Source organism: Hypomesus transpacificus, chromosome 2 (genome assembly GCF_021917145.1).
Source record: "Hypomesus transpacificus isolate Combined female chromosome 2, fHypTra1, whole genome shotgun sequence".
Lineage (NCBI taxonomy): Eukaryota > Metazoa > Chordata > Actinopteri > Osmeriformes > Osmeridae > Hypomesus > Hypomesus transpacificus.
The window spans coordinates 10,487,653-10,510,688 of record NC_061061.1 but is presented as its reverse complement, the minus strand read 5'-3'; the positions used below and the strand labels follow the sequence as shown (position 1 = coordinate 10,510,688).

Sequence of the window (23,036 nt, the reverse complement as noted above, 5' to 3'; positions counted from 1 at the left end):
AGTGTGTCAGAAAGAAGCATCATGGGGGTGGAGAGCAGGAGGGGGCAGTAATGTTCTTCAACAAGTAATCATACCAACCTTAGAATGTGAGAAGTAGAAAAATGTTTACTCTAATACAAATGTGAATTGAATGCTGGGTGTTGAGATAGGAACAGGACTAAGGAAGTTAATAAGACAACACCCAAACTAAGACAAATGACGTGTTTGAAGTACATAGACAGTGCAGAGCAATGCAGGAGATTTTCCACCCAACCCGTCTTTTAAAATGTACCCACACAAAATACTGGCAGTAACAGTACCAATGAACTTGAGTTTAGTTACCCCAGCTTGGTTGGTAACTCACTGGTGTTAGGCCAGTGTGTGTGTGTGTGTGTGTGTGTGTGTGTGTGTGAGAATGCAGGGTGTGGGGGTGGGGTTCAAGGCAGACAGTGACATGTCAGAGCAGCCATGCCTCGCCTTCTCCACCGAAGCTGCTGGCCTCAGAGAGTAGGCTTATTGTGTTGGCCTGGGAGCGTGTGCCTCCCAGACTGAAGTTCTACGTGCTACTGATACCCCCCCCCCCCCCCCAACCCCCGCTTCAGCCTGTTTTCTTTAATCCCTGTTCCTCCAAAACTCACTAACAAAAGGATCCAGTCCTACACACAGCATGAGTATTTTAATATTCACGTTATTACGCTTTCCTCACTTTAAATCTGTCACTGTTATTTAAGGTATCTTGTAACATTGGCTTTGCGAACTTTTGTGATTCCCAAACATTAATAACTCAGTTGAAGTTTTTACCATAACTTTCAAGACTTGGCCAGGTTGCATAACTGTCCTCAGCTGAATATTTAAATACAGAACTTCAGTAGTACAACTACCTCTAACAGTTACATAATTTGAACTATAAATAGTACAAGATGTAAAAATATGTGCTGACTTCTGAAGCAGATTTGCCCTTAAAACTAGGTCAATGGTTTAAACAGTGCAATAACTTTGCACCACCACAAGAGAGCGCTGGTAACCTATGACATCTCTACTTCTCACAAAAATTCATATTGATGTGTATGATGGTAGACGCAGAATTATATATCTTTTTTTTTTTTGGGTGCATTGGTATATTATACCTGGTGCATGTTATTTGGGGCAAGGGGGGGGGGGGGCATATATAAACATTTTATATTTTTGGGTGCTAGAAACAGTTAAAGAGGAAGTCGTGCAGAACTGGACCAAGCCGGAATTGAACCACCACTTTCGGCCCTCAGCACATATGGTATGTGCCTTACCCAGTGAGTCACCAAGGCCCTGCACCTCCATGATTCTGTCCAGAAATAAGTTGTAATATGGCTCTTTAAAAACATCTGTAAATTGAGTATGAATTAGTGAGCAAGAGTAGTAATATTTAAATCTTTTACATCATAATGCTGGATATCTGTGGCCAAACGAATAAATTGTATTACAGAAAGTTCATATTTCCTAATGAGCCATGAAACTTTGTTAATCCATTAACGTGTTTATTAATTAGCGTGAAGTGAAGAAAGGAGAAAGTAAGCCAAAAATCCCAGTGACATGCCTTGGGGAAACTTGTTTTTATTAAAAGTCATATACAAAAGGAATATCATTAGGTTGCTTAAAAACATACACATATTTACATCATATATACATACTAAGAAAGGACAAAGTTGAGTCGGCTTGCAGAGTTCATGTGGGCTAGTTATCATGGAGCAAAGAGCTGTGAGCTATGGCTCCACACAAGTGTATGCGTGTGCATTTGTGTACGAGTTTTAATTACTCGATGATGCAAATCAGCATCGCTGTTTCTTAGATAAGCTTTTTCACGATGGATGTCACTCTAAATCACATTTGGTGCAGAACAACGCATTGAAATGACACTGTCATGATAGATCCAGATGCATAGCTCAAGTTCCGATTTTTAAAGGGACACTTGTATTTTGGGTACAGGGTGAGGTGACGCTCAACAAACAAGACTGAAAAACATGTTTGTCTGTGTGTGTGTGTGTGTGTGTGGGGGGGGGGAGGGAAACGAAACAGAAGTGGAATAAGTCTTAATTGGAAGTTAAAAGAGAAGAACACAATTTGGAGAGTGTATAAAAACATGGTCCATGTCATCATTTGTACCCTACCCCAACAGCTGTAGTAGGATTGTAGCACTGCTTTACAGACATGATCTATGTGCCAGACGAGGGCTCCCAAGGGACCAATATTATTAATAATGAGGCCGTTTTGGAGAGCAATGTTATCTTGTCCAACCTATCTACGATGGCAACAAACATGGAACCGTTACAATTGGTGCCCATTTAAAACAGTTATCAACAAAACTATTGTTCTGATTGTACTGGTTGCTTTTCTAGAACAATCCCAACGTTGAGGCTCTACCCGTGGGGACATTCCCTGGCTCCACTAGCACGATACATTCATCAGACTTTGTCACAGCGACCCCATGGGGGGAACTGCATCCTCTCGTCTCTGATACGACAGACAGAAGAGATGTCCCAAATGATTGGCGTCGCCTGCATAACCAACATAAAGCTAGAAGTAGCAGAAAAGAAAACTCGGCCCACCATGCCCTCTAAAGACACACCGACATAGTACACGACTCGAGTAAGGGGTTTTGAGTATAAAAATAAGTCACTTCTTCTATCTGAAACATACTGTCATATTTTATCATACACGTTTGCAATACTGAGATCAAGTTTTATATCACCCAGGAAGAAGGCCAGGCTTTTTAAATTCTTGTTATTTAAGATTCGTACCTATTTTGTTTAGTTTTTTTTGGCAAATGGATCCTGCAGTAACTGTAATCCACTAGTGCAACAGGTCCATGGATGAAAGGAAAAGAAAAGTTAAAAATAGTTCTAAAATAGATTTTGAGTATAGACATTTCTTACTAAACCTGCTGAAATACAGGAAATAAAGTGGCAGAACTCATTTGAAGTATGACAGTAAATATCTGGTTTTGACAGAATTTGTGAAATATCATTTTTTTTTCAGTCAGGTATAGCAAAAGCACAAACTGAAATGCCCACCACATAATTTGGTGATGGTGGAATGTTCAAATCAACCTCAAAGAATCTCTGGTTTTAGTGACAACATCGCCAAAGAAACATTTCACGACAGTTTAGAATCCCTAAGGAGCCAAGTAGATCAAATATATATTACAAAAAAAGAAAAGGAATGACATGTAGAAACGTGACTCCCATGTCGGTTCAAAGACAGAATAAATACAATGTCATGTTTCACAGAGACAAATAAACCCAATAAATAAACCCATATCAGTACTGAGAACTGTAAACTCCTGCTACGTAAAGCTTATATGCAGACCCATGGCAGAGAAACAGGAACCCCTTTCAGTTGTGCTTTGTTTCCTTTAGGACCAACCAGCACTCACGGACCTCACACAGACACGAGGGGGGCAGACACCGAGTCAGGGGGGGGTAGTGCCCTGCACGGCGGGAGCGCTCAATCACAAAGCCCTAGTGAGGCTGGGGCAGCTGGTCCTGGCTGTGGCTCCTTTGGCTGTGACTCAGGGCGTCCCTGTAAGTCAGATTCAGCCCTGGACGCTCGTACATCTGGCTCAGAACCTCGAACTTTGACCCCCAAAGGGACAGCCTGTCGTGGCTCGGGCCGGGCTCCGCCTCGGCCACGTCGCCGTGGGAGATGGCCGAGCCCAGGGAGCTGAGACTGCCGACGGAGGAGCCGGCGCCCTCGACGGACCACACGTGGTAGCTGTCCGGGGGGAGCGCCTGGCTGTCGCTGTCCGCCTCCCAGATGATGCGCGCCACGTAGCTCTTGAAGTCCATGTGGCCGTGGGAGCCCGTGTTAGCGCAGCTCGCTTTGTTAGCGTCACTGGCCTCGCTGGCGTGCTGATGGCTGTTGTGGTGGTGGGGGGGGTGGTGGTGGTGGTGGTGGTGGGGGATGTGGAGGTAGGGGGCTCCCGAGCTGCACGTGGACCCAGCCGGGTGGACTTCCTCCTGGGAGCCCTGGGAGGACTTGATGAGGGGGGCGGTGGTGCAGGAGGAGGACTGGGACAGGCTGGAGCACAGGGGCCTCTTCAGCTCTGTGATGTCATAGGCATTCTGTACGTACACAAAGCACAGCGTCATTAGAACGGGGGTTGTCGCCCCGGGAAATACTATGGGCCAGGATAACAGTTAGAGAGAGCCATCCAGTGGTACATCTTGGAAGTACGCCCACAAATGTATGGCTAGATCGATGGTCTTCTTCATTTGTGTGTGTGAGAGTGTGTGTGTGTTTGTAAGTGTACCTGGTCCTGCTCGCCGCCTCCCTCCTCGTTGTAGTTGAGGATGTTCTCGCGGATGTCCTCCCAGCTCTCGTGCTCCGCCGGGATGTGGTAGACGCCGCGCTTCTGGAACTTACTGCGACTGCCCTTCTGGTTCCACACTGTCACCGCCACCAGCACAGCTACAGGAGGTAGACAAGAGGAGCAATAACGGAGGGAAGGATGAAAAAGTGGAAAATACCAAGGGCAAATACCAGAGAAATGGAAACAGTGAGTTAGGGTGTGACTCAAGTACACAGCAAGCACAAACTGGTTTCAGAGTAACAACTCCTGTCATTTCACTTTGATCTTATTCTTTGAGGCCCTCAACTGTCCCTCAGGCAACCACTCTATTCCTTTCTCCTCATCTTCCCCCGTCAGAAGAGTCCCCCGACTTGAAGACGCTCTCCGACTGGCTTCGCTCTCTTTCCGACGCCTCGCTTGACACGTTGTAGCTGTACTCTGATTCTGTCTCTTTCTGCAACTTCCCCTCTCTCTGATGCAAGTTCCCCCCCCCCTTCTTCCCGGCGTGGAGATGGGATCCGCCTGACGTGGGCGTCGGGGGCCGACAGCACTGGCAGCAGGACCTCTCAGGGGCCGACCGGCCTCAAGTCGCTCATGACAACACATCCTGTAGTCGAGGCGCACCCGTCAGAGGCCCGGGACGTCACTGAGCCTCGTCAAGCCACGGTGAAACTGTGAAGCCCAGGCAGTGAAGCCTACCTCTTCCATCAAGAGCATGAGGTGGTTTGATTCGCCCCTGATGCCTCCCCGTGCCCCCAGGCCACCCCTCCCCTCCCCGGTTTCCATGGCGAGACTGCGGTTCTCGTGCACAATGTTCCTAACATCTCCTCGTTCTACACTGGACAGCTCTTGGTCAACTGGCGCTTGCCAAACACGGTCGCCCGCAAAACTTCCAAGTTTTGCAAACGAAGGCACGGCAAGGCACTTCTTTATGGGGGGTGCACATGTGAAGTTATGTAAAAACACGTTTGAATAAGTTATAAAAAAAAAAGAAGAGATCCTCATAGGCTAACATAAATAAGTGATGTCGTGCTGCTCTGAGTGGTCCTGTGGCCGACCCCTGGCGTGTCTGTACTCACCGAAGAAGACCAGCAGACACATGCTGATGGCCAGGATGGAGCTGGGGCTGAGGGCGGCCAGACGCTGGGCCTTCACCTGGCCCACCTCACAGCGCTGGCCCCTGAAGCCCTCGGCACAGCGGCACTGGAAGCTGTCCACCGACAGCGCCTGGCACGTGCCGCCGTTACGGCAGGAGGCGGGGCCGCAGGGCGAGGGGGCGCAGCGCTGGAGGCCCGACGGCTCGTCCGTCACCGCCACCTGGCCTCCGGGGCACCTGGGATGGGGCGGAGGAGGGGCTGAGTACGGAGTTCTGGGAGTGTGTGTGTGTTCGGTGGGGGGGGAGAAGCGGTTGTGTGCGCATCTTCTATATATAGACAGTTCGGTCAAGTCATTTGGCCATTTATGAATAATGTGTGTGTGTGTGTACCTGCACTGGTGTTTCCTCCACATGTCCACACAGTAGAGCGGGCTGCGGCAGGGCTTGCTGCTGCAGGAGTCTGAGTGGCAGCCCGAGGCCACGCCCCTGCGCTCCAGGACCGTGCTGAACTCCGTACTCTGACCGTCCAGCGGGAGGGCGTGGCCGTTCAGCCTCACGTCCCGCAGACAGCCTGGTGGGGGGGGGGGGGGCGGAGCAGAGGGAGAGAGTTATTGTACTCTGTGTACTCTGTTGTGAGATAGGGGGCAGACAGAGCAAGGGAACGACCAGCAGAAGAAGAGGAGGAAGACGAGGTTCAGACTGAGAGAAGAGGATGGGAGAAAAGAAAAAAGAGCACTATCCCTCCATTCATCTGCCCATCCATGTATCCACCTATCCATCCATCCATCCATCCTTACCCTGGAAGTCGCCGTGAGGCCCGGGGGAGGGCCCGTTTCCCAGCAACACGCTGGAGGGGTGGACCACCATCTCCCGCCTGCCCCCCAGCTGCGCCCTCGCCTCCCGCGAGCCCCCGCCCTGCTCCAGACGCAGCGTGAACACGTTGTCGTGGCGATACAGGCTGACCTGCACCCACTGGCCTCCGTCCACCCGCTGGCTGGGCAGCTGCAGAGAGTGAGAGCCGTCGCCCAGGTTGGCACGCACCGACAGGTGGCCGTCTACTATCTGAGGAGCCGAAACGCACATTTTGTAGGTTGTGTAAACAACTTTTTGGGCTACAGATCCTACGTCGTCATGACATCATATCCTGTTGGTGACGTCCCGGGTGGGGGGACTGACCTCCAGGACGATGAACTCGTTGGCGTCGCGGGACGTCATGGAGAGCAGGGTTCCCGAGGCGGAGCGCGTGCGAAGGAGGAGCTGGAGGTGCGTGCGGCGAGGGCTGCCTCCGCCCCTCAGCTGGTAACGGAGCATACTGTCCTGGTCGAACGACCACTCTGGTAGAGCTGGGGGGGGGGGGGGGGGGTGCAGAGAAGGGGAACTGGGTTAACACACACACATATATGCGCACACACACACACACCCATGGTCTCCAACCTACAACGCCTTCCAACAAAGCTACATCTCGCTCGAACAGAGCCCGAGCCCGCGATGACAACACACAACACCACAGAGCCACTGTCTTGCCCTCACCCTTGTCACACTTGTGCCCGCTGTACCCAGGGCGGCAGTCACAGCTGAAGGAGCCCCACTCGCCCAGGCAGGTGGCGTGCACGCCACACGAGGGCCCGCCAGCGGTCATGCACACGCCGTCGGTCAGGCCGCAGCCCGGGGCGCTGTCCACGCTCTCCCCCGGAGCAGCCAGGTCGTACACCTAGGAGGGAGACGACAGGTGGGTGTGGGGGGGGGGGCGGGGATATATTAGCATACTTGTCAACGAACACGTTGGGCAATATTCATTGCTAAAACATACTTTACAATGTGACATGTCCTTGAGACACGTGACACTTTGTTCGACCAGCAGTGTTCCTGGTGGATTCTCTTTGATTTCCACACTCTGATTTTAAATTAACTATCTTCAAAAGGTAATGACTCGGGACGTTGGGTTTCAAATGAAAGTTTCTTTTAGTAAGAAAACTTGTTCACGTTACATTTAACGGTTAGAGATTTCACAGAACAATAAAGGTAAGTTGCTAGCAAAAAGTCAGGTTAATCACTTTTCATCTGAACATAACTGGCGCGTTCTATCCGCTTCCTGTCGCAAGGCATTCTGGAACTTGCAGTCAAAAGGCGTAATTCAATATTAACCAATACAACAATAGGGATGTAGTTCTCTCAATCATCAACACACAAATTGTAATACAATTACATATGTAAATAACTCTAAAGAAAATATATTTAGATACAGCTCAATGAATGAACTTAATCAGTAACTTTGTAATCCATTAAAGTTATAACACAGATCCAAGATGGCTGCCATCACGTCAGCCTTTTTGTAAACCAAAAGGCTTGAATATGGTCAATCGTCTGAGCCCAAATGTTTGCCGGCCCCATTCCACATTTCTGCCCTTGATATATTTTGCAGCATTGACGAGGCTATGACGTCAACCCACTTCAGCTAATCTGCTTTGGGGTGGAGTTTATGGTGGAAATGTTCTTGACGCGGTCTTCTTAGCAAAGATGTTCCTCTGATTTATTTCTTAACTTGGTCTTTGAATGTAGCATTTTGGCCATGGTTCACGCGTGTCCGCTCAAACCAACCATCTGTCCAACTGTCCTCCCTTGGGATTCTCAGCTACTGGCAAGCGGAACGCTCGCACAAAGAGACTGACTGAGAGTACACACACAAACTCACACACACACACACACACACACACACACACACACACGATCATCCTTTTCGTAGTCTAAACAAAGAAACCGAACACACACTCTTTACCACCCTTCTTACAGTAAAAGACCCAAAACACCCCGCAGACCAAACACCCAACACACAGACACCCAGCACACAGCACACAGACACACAGCACACAGCACACAGCACACAGCACACAGACACACAGCACACAGACACACAGCACACAGACACACAGCACACAGCACACAGCACACAGACACACAGCACACAGCACACAGACACACAGCACACAGCACACAGCACACAGACACACAGCACACAGCACACAGCACACAGCACACAGACACACAGCACACAGCACACAGACACACAGCACACAGCACACAGACACACAGCACACAGCACACAGCACACAGACACACAGACACACAGACACACAGCACACAGCACACAGACACACAGCACACAGCACACAGCACACAGCACACAGCACACAGACACACAGACACACAGACACACAGACACACAGCACACAGCACACAGACACACAGCACACAGCACACAGACACACAGCACACAGCACACAGACACACGGCACACAGCACACAGCACACAGCACACAGCACACAGACACACAGCACACAGCACACAGCACACAGACACACAGCACACAGCACACAGACACACAGCACACAGCACACAGACACACAGCACACAGCACACAGCACACAGCACACAGCACACAGACACACAGACACACAGCACACAGCACACAGACACACAGCACACAGCACACAGGCACACGGCACACAGACACACAGCACACAGCACACAGACACACAGACACACAGACACACAGCACACAGCACACAGCACACAGCACACAGACACACAGCACACAGCACACAGCACACAGACACACAGCACACAGCACACAGCACACAGCACACAGACACACAGCACACAGACACACAGCACACAGCACACAGCACACAGACACACAACACACAGCACACAGCACACAGACACACAGCACACAGACACACAGCACACAGCACACAGCACACAGCACACAGCACACAGCACACAGACACACAGACACACAGCACACAGCACACAGCACACAGACACACAGCACACAGCACACAGCACACAGCACACAGCACACAGACACACAGCACACAGCACACAGCACACAGACACACAGCACACAGCACACAGACACACAGCACACAGCACACAGCACACAGACACACAGCACACAGCACACAGACACACAGCACACAGCACACAGACACACAGCACACAGCACACAGCACACAGCACACAGACACACAGCACACAGCACACAGCACACAGACACACAGCACACAGCACACAGACACACAGCACACAGCACACAGCACACAGACACACAGCACACAGCACACAGCACACAGCACACAGCACACAGCACACAGCACACAGACACACAGACACACAGCACACAGCACACAGACACACAGACACACAGCACACAGACACACAGCACACAGCACACAGCACACAGCACACAGCACACAGCACACAGCACACAGACACACAGCACACAGCACACAGCACACAGCACACCCAAATGAAAATGGACAAGGCCAGAGTTGTTTTCGATGGCGAGAATAGACAGAGAGAAGCAAGCTCTCTCCGTTTGCCAGGTGTATTAATACAGCTGCCAGTCTCCATCTAGTCCCGGCTCTGTTCTTATTCTCATAAAGCTGTCAACGACAGTCTCCCTGGATCCCCCGCCCTGTCACTCTCTGAGGGTGCAAAAACACACGACAAGACCAGCCCCATAAACGTGTTGGAGGACGGAAATGGAAGCGAAAGGAGAAGGGAGTGTTGATGTGGATGAAAGAGAGAAAGAGAGAAAGCGAGAGAGGAGAGAGTTTTGGCACCCTCAGAGTGAGAGAGAGGGACGGAGAGTAGGAAACAAGAAACAAAGGAAACAGCCTGAAGTCCATAGAAAAGGCAGAGCGAAGCGTAAGAGATCCCGACAGAAGAAAATGACAGGTGGACAGAAAGACCACTGGACTGAAAGACAGACAGACAGACAGACAGATAGGACGACAGACAGACAGACAGACAGACAGACAGGTAAGTAGGCAGGTCTCATTGCACTACCTGGCTGTCCACCACCAGGTTCCTGATGCAGCCAGTGTAGCTGCGGTAGTGTCTGTGATGGGAGGTCTCCTTCACCCCCCCCAGCTGGAGAGGCTGGTACACGTTCAGGAACCTGACAGGGGAGGGGGACAGGCACAGGGGGATCAACATCCATCACACCCAGCTAGCATAACATTTATCCATCCATCCGTCCACCAATCTGACCGTCTATCCATCCACCCATACATCCATCCATTTATCAATTCTTTCATCTATTCTTCTATATTTTCTTCTATGAATTCATCCTTCCATCATCCATCTTTCCGTTCTTCTATCCTTCCATCCATCAGTCCTCGTCCACACTGCTAATCTATATATCCCTCCGGATGGTCTGTTGGACTGGTGGATGACTGGTCTCTCTCTGATACCCCCTGATTGTGTGGCCTCTCACCTCTGATTGCCGGGGGTCTCCCCAGAGGTCTTGCAGCCAGACTGGTCCATCTCCAACACCTCCACACCCAGACCCTCCACCTCATTCACCACTGCCCCGGAGCACTGGTCCAGGATCAGCTGCACTGCCTATAGAGGACGCAGACAGCAGAATACACTCAGTTACGCGCGCACACACACACACTTTTCCCAGTTCAGATGGACTTCCAAGTTTCTTCTGGTCTCATGGTGTTCAATACTCGATATGTTGTTAGTCTTTTGAATGGAATGGTTTGTGTCAAGGTTGAGGTTGAGTTCAGCTGTAACAGAGACAGTAGAGGTGTGGTCTGCCGACCTTGCCGTCGCTGACAATGTCGAGGCGGTGCCAGCGGCGGTCCGTGACTGTAGAACGTGCCGGAAACTGGAGGGTCAACGTTCCTGACCCATGGTTGACGGTGAGGACCGGAACACCGTTACGAAGTTCTGAAAGTAAGATGAAGGGGGGAGGGGGGGGGGGGTGTCGATGTATCATTGCTTTGGAAATAATTCATTTCCTGTGCAAAAAAACAAACCAACAGCTAATGACCGAACCACAACCCACACATACGTGGACATATTACACATCATTTATTTTCTGTCGAGATCAGCCAAAATAACCCCGCCAACAAATAATGCTGGCCACAACACACACACACACACACATTCGTATTGCTGTGTAAGCTGGAACATCGCCCGAGCAGTTTTTGTGCCCTCGTGGGTATGACTAAACCTGTGCTGTGTGACCTGATCAACCTCTATGGCACTGTATTGACCAACGGCAGTGAAAAATGCTTGGATGCAATCAATGGAGCGGCCATGTTCGATTTCCTGTCCTCCCACCAGGAAGCTTAGACGAGGCTCGATAATTACATAAGTTAATGCGACGACAGGCTGAGAGATTATGTAAAGGCTCTTTAAAAGGCCACGCTGGGGTAACATTTCATAGACAGAGAACCATGGGCATGTAGCACTGGCCACCTGAGGACACGTCATACAGGAAAACTGACACCAACATGTAGTTATGGGGGGCATGGTCGTTTTGGGTTGAGAAACAAAGAAGGTGTTTGCTGTATGGACATGGGTATTGTAGTCTTTTAAGATTATTAGAAGAACCCCGAGGTCCTTGTCTGCTCTCCTCACCCAGAGCGATGAAGTCCTCCTGCTCCCCTGACTGGGCGGGGCCTAGCGGGCCGTTGTAGAGGAGCAGCCCATTGGCCGACTCCGTGAGGAACTCTATGGAGATGTGGCTCTGGAAGCAGGGCCTGATGGGGGGGAACCAGGCGTAGCCCTGACCCCTAAAGGTGTGCTTGGTCTGCTGGCACTCTGGGCCATCAGACATGGGGGGGCATTTACACCTGGGGGGATAGAGAAAGAGGCATAAAGAGAGAGAGAGAGCGAGAGAGAGAGAGAGAGAGAGAGAGAGAGAGAGAGAGAGAGAGAGAGCGAGAGAGAGAGAGAGAGAGGCATAAAGAGAGAGAGAGAGAGAGAGAGCGAGAGAGAGAGAGAGAGAGAGAGAGAGAGAGAGAGAGAGAGAGAGAGAGAGAGAGAGAGGCATAAAGAGAGAGAGAGAGAGAGAGAGAGAGGAGGGGGATAGAAAGAGAAAGACAAATAGAGAGAAAGAGGGAGATGAGATTATCAAAAAGTCCCCCACTGACAGCTGATGTAGCACACAACTGCTCTTGCTAACCAGTGCTCGTGGCACTAGCAGTACCTGTATCCCAGGTTGCTGTCCACACACGTTCCCCCATTGAGGCAGGGGTTCGCTGGGTAGGAGGAGCAGGCGAGGTGCAGGCTCTCCCGGGCATGGCAGCCGCAGCGGGCCTCTGAAGATGCCGAGAGGGACACCAGGGAGGTGTTCCCGACGTTGAGGGCGACGGGGGCGTGGCTGAAGGTGACGGCGGTGCTGCAGCCACCTGATTGGCTGCAGTCGGTGTAGGGGCACTCGTCCACCCCAACCTGGGCAATGGACAGTCCCAGGGCTGCCTCCAACTAGGGCAGAGAGAGAGAGAGAGACAGGGAGAGAGAGAGACAGAGAGACAGAGAGAGACAGGGAGAGAGAGAGACAGAGAGACAGAGAGAGACACACAGAGAGAGGATAAATTACTACGATAACACAAAGTCGACATCCATATAGCTATGTAGAACCCAACATTGTGGGTACAAACTTCAAACCGCTCTACATACTTCATGTAACTGCACTGCAAAACTTCAGGTAAAGTCTTATCCAAACTTCCCATTTAATGGTGGGCATGAATGATCACATTGCAGTGTGTATGACTGAGAAGAATCTGTCGACCGGAGAGTATTCCGTTGCCCTGTTTGAATCATTGCAACTAAAGACCGAGTCCTTTGGCTTGTAGATGCAACTCTAAGGTGTTCCATCTTCACTCTAACAGCCGGCAGTAAAGCTGTCAACTGGACACGGTCCCAGTATATAACAACTGCCTCCGGACAGCCTGACGCACTGTGAAAAACTGCTTGAGATTTATAGACTCCTGAATACTTTATAAAGACTCTTAGACATTCTCTCCCATCTCGCTCTCTTCCTAAACGAATGAAAGGAGGAAGACAGTGGGGTCACCAACTGCTATCTCATGCCTTAAATGGACATGAAATATTTAGGCACGTTTGAGCAATGTGTCACCATGCGTCTGTGTGTGTTCAGAGCGGGTTTGGGTAAGTGGGGGGGAGACTGTAAACGGGTGGATCAGTGCTGAGCAGTGTTCATGCTCAATGTGGGAGTGTCACGGGAGTGTGTCACTTAGTAAATGTAGCTTTTTACCATTTGATCATGCTAACGGTGGGCTCGGGAGAGAGAGATTTTACCCATGATCCCCAACGTAGGGGATTTGAGATCTGTTTGAGAAAGTGAACTGGATGGCTTTGAAGCGTCCTCTCTCACCTTTGCCTTATTCGCCGCCACGTTACCGTGGAGTTTCTCGGCCTTGTAGTACGGCGAGCCGTGAGCGGAGAACCACACGTTGACCTCGCGTTCGCCCCGCCGGTTGCCATTGGCAACGGAGAACACGTGGACGTGATCTTGTTGGGTCTGGAGGATCTCGGCCAGTTGGCTGCGCAGGCGGGAGAACCTGGTCTCATGACCGGGAGAGCTGCTGAAGAAGTCCTCTACTGTGATGTCTAAGGAAAAGGGTTAAAGGTAAAAATGTTGCCCTTGACTGGTTAACACCAAGTGTCCCAACTATCATTGGTTCAACAATGCAACGTTTCCTCTATGGTGTAAATATGCCATGGAGAGAGAGACTGTAAATCTTTAATTTGACCATTTTGGAGCATTTATACCTATGCAGGTTTGCATGTGTCCAGGAATAACAAAACGTACGCAGCGCTTGAACGCTACTTCATTCAAGTGCGAGGGGTTTGCACTTGTAAAGCTAAGAAACCCTGTGTTGGACCTCAGGGAACGTTCTCTCAGACAGAGAATCTGCCTTGGGGGATGACATCACGAATCGGATCCCGTTACCGCGGAAACCAAACGACAGCTCCGGCTCCCCGGGGCGAGGAAGGGGTCAGCGACCCGCGAAAAAGACCGGGAAGTGAAAACATTGGAAGTGCTAAAAGATGTCAAAGGAAAAAACTCAGCGTACTGGAGAGACGAAGAGATCCAGCGTTGAGGACGGCCTGTTGGTCCAGCTCCAGCACCAGGACTTCTGCCGTGGAGGTGACGTCCGGCCACGTCTTGTCGGACACGCGTACCTGCAGGCTGTAGGAGCCCCGCGGGGTCCCGTCTCTGATGCTCAGCTGGCCCGAGTGCTGGTTCAGACTGAACAACCTGGGGAGGGGGGGACAGAGGGAGAGAGAAAGAGAGAACGGGAGAGAGAGGGAGAGAGATAGAGGGAGAGGGAGAAAGAGAGAGAGTAAGGGAGAGAGATAGAGGGAGGGAGAAAGAGGGAGAGAGAGAGAGAGAGAGTAAGAGAGAGAGAGGGAGAGATATAGAGGGAGGGAGAAAGAGGGAGAGAAAAAGAGGGAGAGAGTAAGAGAGAGAAAGGGAGAGAGATAGAGGGAGGGAGAAAGAGAGAGAGACAGAGAGTGAGAAGGAGATGAGCCAGAGAGAGGGAGAGACAGAGACAGAGAGAGAGAAAGAGAGAGAGAGTCCAGTCAGCGTTAAGTCTTAAACCATAAAGACAGTGAGCAAGATGAGAAATAAACGAAAGAAGAGAAAAGCACGGGTGGGAGCGAGTGAACGAGAGAGAAAGAAAGAGAGGAGGAAGGCGACGACGGCCTGTCGCCGCCGCGCCCCGCTGGCGTCTGTCCGTCCACAGCCCATTCTCACCCTCCCAAGCTGGTAAAGCTGAGCTATCTGGGGACACATCCACATGCAATATTGATGGCTGCCTCACTATCAGTGTCAATGTAAGTCTCCCCAACCCTCCTGCTCTGTCTATCAACACCAGCCCCATCCTCAACATCTCCCCGCCCCTCTAAACCCTGTTACTTTGTCTCTGGTCTTCCTTCAATCCATTAAACCCCACTCCCGAAACTGACGCCTTCCAGCCCTCTTAGTTCAGTTGAACACTTGGCACATCCCCCTCCCTGAACTCCATAATGTGTCCTTTCACTCCCCAACACTTTCCCTTCTCACTGTCCAGCTCACTGTTTCATTTTATAGTCTATTTGGACGATACAATATTCAAACTGGACACTACAACTAGTACTACTATTAGACAACTTCCAATTCATACCCCCCCAAAAACTCCTCCCTTCCTTACAGATCATTGTTTACTTCACAAACCCTCCTTAACTACCCTTGTGTCCTTGTTGTATTCACTCCTTCCTTTTCCTCACCTTGTGTCCTTGGCCACTCTTTGTCCTTGGAACACCTTACAACTTATCTAGTCTACTTACCCTCTCATTCAATCCACCAGGTCTATCTGCTGGCCCCTGTCCACTCTGTTCCTTATCAGGGCCTCCAATCATGACAACAGAAGGGTGACTGCGGCGGCTGAGAGCCATTACTCTTTCCCCCCCTCTCTCTATCCCTGTCTGTCCCTTTTCCATTTCTCACCCTGTGTCTCTGTGACCATCCCTCTCTCCATCTCTCTCTCCATCCCTCTCTCCATCCCTCTCTCCATCCCTCTCTCCATCCCTCTCACCATCTCTCTCTCCATTCCTCTGTCCATCTCTCTCTCCATCCCTCTCTCCATCTCTCTCTCCATCCCTCTCTCCATCCCTCTCACCATCTCTCTCACCCATCCCTCTCTCCGTCTCTCTCTCCATGTCTCTCACCCATCCCTCTCTCCATCCCTCTCTCCATCCCTCTCACCATCCCTCTCACCATGTCTTTCATCCATCCCTCTCTCCATCTCTCTCTCCGTCTCTCTCCCCATGTCTCTCACCCATCCCTGTCTCCATCTCTCTCATCCATCTCTCACCATCCCTCCATCTCCAGCTTCCCATCTGTTTTAAGGACACCGACATGGCTGTGGTCCCTCTGTGCTCTCCCAGCATCAGCTGCTGTGTCCAGTATGTGAACCCATTCCACAACAGCCCTCGCCACCTGGCCCCGTTGAACCCGGCATCTGCACCACCACTGACCTTCACGGTCTGCACTGGACTTTCAAGTCGCTACATGCAGCTCAATCAAACGATGGCCGTTATTGGGGGGCAGGGACAAAGGTCGCCTTATATCCCCTTATACCCCCCCCCCCCACACACACACACATACCCAGTCTCCAGGACACTGTATTCATGTAAAACATTAATGATTTGCGTTCGCCCAGTCTTGCTGCGACAAACATGCAAGCCAGGCACTTCGATGACAGAAAACAAATAGGTTTCAAATCATCATCTGTGAGGGGGGCGTGGGGAGGGGCTGAAATAATGAGGTGATCCATACTCTCAGCCCAAATAGATATCTGCTGACTTTGTGCAGTGTGTGTGTGTGTGTGGGGGGGTCGCAGTATAAAACTCTCACTCTCCCATTTTCCCTTTTCTCTTCCTTTGTCGTTTCTTGTCATCTTTGCCGTGTGCCTGCTTCCTGTTGGCCTATTACAGGTGTCTCATTAGAGCTAGAGGTGCCGGCAGCGTAATCAGCTTCTTTTCAGAGTGCGCCCAACGCCTCGCCCCATCAAACCAAAAACCGCGAACGGCGCCCCTCGCTTCACTGGGAATTTTCAATACAATTCTGTATGAAGTATTAATAATGGTGTTCCTGACAAGCATTATTTCCCTACCAATCTCTCTCTACCTCTCTCTCCCCTGCCTTCCGATCTATTTCAATCTGGTACGCTCTCTCTCTCTCTCTCTCTCTCTCTCTCTCTCTCTCTCTCTCTCTCTCTCTCTCTCTCTCTCTCTCTCTCTCTCTCTCTCAAGCTCTCATTCTCCTTTTGCTCTCAAACTGTCCTTCTCTCTGCCTTTTATTCCTTCTCTCTGTCTTCACCTGTCCATTTCAGTCTCCCATCATTGTTTTTCCATCCTTGCAAAGCCTGTCTCTCGCGCCTTTAAATCTTTCAAGGCCCATTCTTTCTGTCTTCACTGTAATTTTCCCTCCACTTGTACACAGACACTTCACAAAACCTCTCTTTCTAGCTCACTCTCAGGTCTTAGGGCTTCTTCAAACTTCAGCCCAGGAGATGAAAGTACCTTGGAGGTTTCCCTTCGAAGCGGTAAACCTTCTCGCTCCAGTCATCAAGGTCAGGGGATTGAACCTGTCCAAGCAGCGTCGTCGGGAGAACACCTAGGGGAAAAAGAGACACGGTATCAGCACTGGGCTCACCATCCAGCTCTCCACTGAACTCCTAAATCTCTCAGCCCACGAGAGAGAGAATACAAGTGGGAGGAAGTAGGGAAAGGAGGAGACACTTCTCTATCGGAGGGAAAAGGAGGAGAGTGACGCCTCATGGGTGCATGTGGACACGGTTTTAAGACGCAGCAGGGGGGCTAGGCACACATTAGCATGCTAGCGGCCCAAACGGCTAAATAGAGCACAGTAATCCCTTTAGACGTGAAATTGACGTGCTTTTAAAAATGGCTCCTGTTTGTACCTATCAATCCTGGGACTTAGAGCTTAAGTAAATTGTTTGCTTCATGGCGTATTTTTGCCATACATGATGAATTCCTATTAGAGGGTTAATGTACTTTGATCTGGAAAACCCCCTTGTGAGGATACACTAAAAATACATGACTGAAAACCTCCGTTTTCCCAGCAAATTTAAACCCGCTGACAGATGGCAGAAAATACTAAATAAGTGATGTGGGTTGCTGAGTGGAGCATTCATCTGAGACAAGACACGTCTCAACAGCGTAACCAGGGCTTTGGGGTAACTTACCCTGATAACGGTAAACAATGAAGTCAGTATGGCCCGGTGAGTGAGGATGGTCGTTCCTGTCGCCAATAACGACTGTCAGTGTGCTGGTGGAGCTCATTGGAGGGGAGCCGCTGTCAATCATGAGGATCGGGAGGCGGTACTCTTTTTGGCGTTCGCGGTCGAACGTCCTGAGGGCGGTCAACGCCGCGCTGCCGTTGCGCAGGTCGGTCAGGTTAAAGTTGGTGGCGTCCGAAGTCAGCAGGAGGAGGCGGATGGAGAACGGGCCGCCGTTGGAGGAGGAGTCCCTGTCGGCTGCATGGAGAAGCATAGACGTTTCGTTTATTTGCACGGCTTGAGGTGCGGCCATGTTCTCCCAAACAATAGGCTTGTACGGAACCTCGAACTCGGGCCCATTGTCGTTGATGTCCAACACAGTAACCATGACGATGGCGGTACCGGTAAGAGGTGGGCTACCCGTGTCCGTGGCCTGAACCATGAGTCTGTGTTGCGACACCTTTTCCCGGTCCAGAGAATCGGCCACTACCACCCACCCAGACTGGTCCACCAGGAACTGGCTGTATGGATCAGACTCCTTTGCGATGCTGTATGAAAAGCGACCATTTTGACCAGAGTCCAGATCGGCAGCGGAGACTTGAGCCACAATGGTGCCCACCGGCACGTCCTCAGACATGGCCGGCGCTTCGTAGAACTGCGGGAGGAAGACGGGCGCATGGTCGTTGGAATCCTCCACCTGGACGAGACAGTAAGCCAGGCTGAAGAAGTCGGCATCCTCCGCCTTCACTGTCAGGTTGAAGGTCCTCTCGTGGGGCTTCTCAAAGTCGAGCTCTTTCTTCAGTCTTATCACTCCGCGCCTGTTCACCTTGTCTGTCTCGACGAGGAACTTTCTGTCCTCGTCGCCGCCGACGATACTGAAGGTGACCACAGCGTTTTCACCCTGGTCTCCGTCCGTAGCCGAGACAGCCAGCACCTCACTGTTCACCTTCAGCTCTTCAGCCACCTAGTGACGCAAAAACAACCCTCAGAGACACTTCTGAACACCCATAGAAGTTTACGATGGGTAAAATAATAATTGTCATTTGCAAATATAAACACTATCTTCAATGCAACAATAATAATATTCAAAGTATATAGGAATGAAAAGCAAACAAGCATTTGTGGTTCACAGAAATGTACACGGAATGAGATGAGCTAAACTTACATTTCATCATTTAGCAGACACTCTTATCCAGAGCGACTTACAGTAAATACAGGGACATTCCCCCCGAGGCAAGTAGGGTGAAGTGCCTTGCCCAAGGACCCAACGTCATTTGGCACGGCGGGGAATAGATCGGGCAAGCCTCTGATTACTAGCCAGATTCACTAACTGCTCAGCCATCTGACTCCCTCCCAACTTAATGGAAAAACCCAAGACACGTGTATGAAAGTGACCTTCCACGGGTGTGTCTTTAGGCCCATTGACCCACCTGAGCAGTGTAGACCCTCTGGGTGAAGACAGGCGGGTGGTCGTTCACATCTGACACAAGGATTGTCGCCGTCCCCGTTCCGGTAAGGCCCCCACCATCTCTGGCCTCCACCACGACTAGATACCTGTCTTCAACCTCACGGTCCAGCGACCGCAGAACTGTGTAGATGGTTCCGGTTGAAGGGTTGATGGAGAACAGGTTGAGGTTGATCTCGTTGCGGACGTTTTGGACGATGCGGTAGGTCAGCACGGCGTTCTTGTCGGCCTTGGGGTCGTCCAGGTCCGTGGCCCGCATCTCCATCACGGACGTGTCCGCGGGGGAGTTCTCGGGCACGTGGCCCACGAAGCAGCCCGTGGCGTCCAGCGCCGCGCAGGCGAAAAACGGCGCGTTGTCGTTGACGTCGCGGACCTCCAACAGGACGTCGGCGAAACCCGTGAGGCCGGCTCCGCCTTCGTCCGTGGCCAGGACCAGGAAACGCCAGGCGGAGCGCTCCTCGCGGTCCAGACGCCGCTGGGCGTAGATGCGGCCCGTCCGCTCGTCGATGGTGAACTCGCTCCCGGCGCCCTGGCCGTGGAGAGAGAAGCGCAAAGCACTCTGGTCTGCCTCCTGGTCTGGGTCTGTGGCAGAGACCTACAAACAGGAAGCAGCAAGTCAGGGCATAGCATTAGCATGCTAACAGCCCAACTTTAAACCTCACCTTAGAAAATGTAAGGGCTCATATATTCTTAAATACGGTGAAACCCTCTAGGTGCACGCATCAACTGCTCTTAAATGTAGGCCTAGGCTATACTAGAAAGTATGTATTTCAAAAATATGTAGCTAGGTTTTCTTTTCTTTATATTTGAATCAGTCCTTTCAGGCGCAATTTTGTTTCTTCTTCCAGAATATATATTTGTTATCAAAACATTAGTTTGAGTCAATAAAACTCTTGTGGGACAACACTGGTTCATTCACTTTCCCCGAGCGTAGAAGTTCTGCTTATTCTGTCAGATATTGTCAAGTTATATAGGACATGAAAGCATCATTGATTGCCAAAGCCTACATACAGTATATCCTGCAAAGAAAGAATACATTTTTTCTTCTTTTATCCAAGTCAGATAATTAACTTGACTTCTCACTATCGTTTAGAATGAAAGAATAGAGGCAGACTCCGACACATTCCTCCCGCATCTGTCACCAGAACGCACTGCGTAATTAAAAGTTAATAGACGCCGATGAAATGAGGAAGCACACTTTCTCTCCTCCTCTCCTCTTCCTTCACCAGAGGGTTTGTTTACAGAAGCCTTTGAAGTGTTTTTTTCTCTCTCTCTCACTCTCTTTCTCTATTTCCTGACAATGTGGGGAGGAAGACAATATCGAGACCAGGCGGCACTCTGCAGTCTGCGCAGCACAGGTATGTCGAAATATTCGTTTGAAATTGAATTTCCTCTCCTTTTTGCTATCTAAGGGATTGTATTAACATACAGGGTGAAACCCACTTTGGGCAGGGGGGTGGCTGCCACAAGCAGGGAAAATATTTAGTGCATTAGAGGGGAACCAAGCGCACATCAAATCAATTTCTCTCGCCGAGGAAGCGCTTCTAGGTTGAAGGCTCGCTGACACATGAAGCCTCTCTCTCCTGGATCACCTCCATGTCTTTCTTGAACGGGCCTCTCGTTTAATCAGATTTACCTTGGCGACATGCACATATTACTGTGAATCATTGGAAATAGGTGTGACGGAAGGCGGTTAAGTTCCCTGGAAGCCTAAGAAGAAAAGTGACTTCAAATGACCTTTTCTTTTTAAACGTGGGTCATTTCTCACATATCAGATAACAATAAGCTAGATGAGTATCACATGGATGTGTATAGTGGAACAAAATATCTTACACGTGTAATGTATTACTATCTTACAATGGGTTCTTTGTGAGATTTTGCCAAAGGCAAGTTTTTATCTCCACGCAAACAAAATTGTATTACACAAATTAAGTTGTATTTTCACGTTATTTCAAGTTATCCAGGTGAACCGTCATATGGGTTTGACACAGCAAGCTCTCTGAACCAAAAACAACGACAACCTCAGGTGTTACCAGATGTTCAGGGCATGAACCATTGACGCTGACGTCAAAGACCCCAAAAAGCTCTTTGTTTCCATGGCGCCTCACCTCTAGCACAAAGACGGGCAGTTCCGTCAGTTCCTCGGTGACGGGGGCGTGGTATTCCGTCTGGCCGAACACGGGCGCCTCGTCGTTCTGGTTGACCACCTGGACCACCACCAGGGTCTCGTTCTCCCACTTGCCGTCGGACGCCACCAGCCTCAGCTGGAAGCGCTGCTCCATCTCGTAGTCCAGGGGCTGAGCCACGAAGATGGTGCCCACCTCGGGCTCCACGTCAAAGGTGCCCATGGTGTTGCCTGACGTGATCTGGTAGCGCAGCTTGGCATTGGCACCTGGGAATGGGCAAAAGGGAGGGTAGTCAGGAGTTAAAGCGATCTGGTTATGAAATGCAGTAGGTCGGGTGGATTCCTTTACACTAAGAAAAAATACCCACCCGGCCAAAAATACACACACACATGAGTATCCCCATATAATCCTTCCTGAGTCGCCCCAGTGGTGGCCGGCTATCAAATATTTGGGAGGAAAACAACCTATTCCCTCACAGTGGAGCTCATTAGACACAGACAGGAGCCAGCCCAGCTCTCCTTCCAGACCCTCATCACTCTCACTGGCACCATCGCTCCTCCAACACTCCCCACCTGGCACCCTATGTGTGTGGTACACACACCCAAATACAGCAACGCATACACATGCAAGGCCATACAATGCACAGACATGTGGCATTGGCTCTAGGAAATGCATCGGAAAACCAATTGCTACTCATTTGGCAACTCTCCTTTCCTCTCTCTCTCTCTCTCTCTCTCTCTCTCTCTCTCTCTCTCTCTCTCTCTCTCTCTCTCTCTCTCTCTCTCCCCGCTCTGCCACTGTCAGGCCAAATCCGATTCCAGAGCACGAGCGGGCGAGAAGAGAGAGCATTGGGACGGCAACGTGAAGGCCCTCCCTCTCGGATGAATGAGAATAAGAAGATCGGATCAAAGTGATTGTCAAAGTGAGACGTCGCCACTGTTGGGGATCGGCTCGGAGATCTGAGGCTCCAGTGTGTGACCTTGGCAGAGCCTTCAGGAGGCAACGTAAGGGCCGTGAGAGCCAGGGACCAGCGCTGGGTGACAGGGGGGGAAATGCACAAGCGTATGTCTTCTAGATAGAGATGGAGGATTTGGACATAGATTCTCAGTAAAAAAAAACGGCATTCATTCAAATTCTGTCTTTTCCCTTATGTTATTCCCCTTATGATCCTACTAAAAGACCTTGGATGCACACAAAGCCATGAACACATGCACACACACACACACACGCACACACACATTGTGAGTGTTGTAAGGCCCACTGGAGGGCCTGGCCCCGGCTCTGTTTACCAGCACGTAGGAGATTTTAGGAGACAAACACCATCTGTGTGAGACCTGTTGGGCCTTCATTACGACATGTCCTGCTTCTACCGGGAGAGTGTGTGTATGTGTATGTGTGTGTGTGTGTGTGGTGTGGAGGGGGCTTAAG

At 50.5% G+C, this 23,036-nt stretch overlaps 1 protein-coding gene across 1 annotated transcript in view; it reads right to left on the bottom strand.

The window, feature by feature from the left end:
* Positions 1 to 1,557: 1,557 nt before the first annotated feature.
* Positions 1,558 to 23,036, bottom strand: part of si:dkey-22o22.2 (neural-cadherin) — a 97,485-nt gene continuing 76,006 nt past the window's right edge. Inside the window, exons 17-34 of the mRNA XM_047042419.1 lie at positions 21,591 to 21,874; positions 19,448 to 20,077; positions 17,985 to 18,981; positions 17,299 to 17,392; positions 14,304 to 14,488; positions 13,601 to 13,836; positions 12,410 to 12,687; positions 11,839 to 12,053; positions 11,015 to 11,142; positions 10,682 to 10,809; positions 10,252 to 10,363; positions 6,930 to 7,110; positions 6,576 to 6,742; positions 6,197 to 6,461; positions 5,790 to 5,970; positions 5,383 to 5,636; positions 4,265 to 4,422; positions 1,558 to 4,076 (exon numbers count right to left, since the gene is read on the bottom strand). Coding sequence (XP_046898375.1) covers positions 3,474 to 4,076; positions 4,265 to 4,422; positions 5,383 to 5,636; positions 5,790 to 5,970; positions 6,197 to 6,461; positions 6,576 to 6,742; positions 6,930 to 7,110; positions 10,252 to 10,363; positions 10,682 to 10,809; positions 11,015 to 11,142; positions 11,839 to 12,053; positions 12,410 to 12,687; positions 13,601 to 13,836; positions 14,304 to 14,488; positions 17,299 to 17,392; positions 17,985 to 18,981; positions 19,448 to 20,077; positions 21,591 to 21,874 — 5,096 coding nt within the window. The 3' untranslated portion in view covers positions 1,558 to 3,473. The remainder of the gene's footprint in view (positions 4,077 to 4,264; positions 4,423 to 5,382; positions 5,637 to 5,789; positions 5,971 to 6,196; positions 6,462 to 6,575; positions 6,743 to 6,929; positions 7,111 to 10,251; positions 10,364 to 10,681; positions 10,810 to 11,014; positions 11,143 to 11,838; positions 12,054 to 12,409; positions 12,688 to 13,600; positions 13,837 to 14,303; positions 14,489 to 17,298; positions 17,393 to 17,984; positions 18,982 to 19,447; positions 20,078 to 21,590; positions 21,875 to 23,036) is intronic.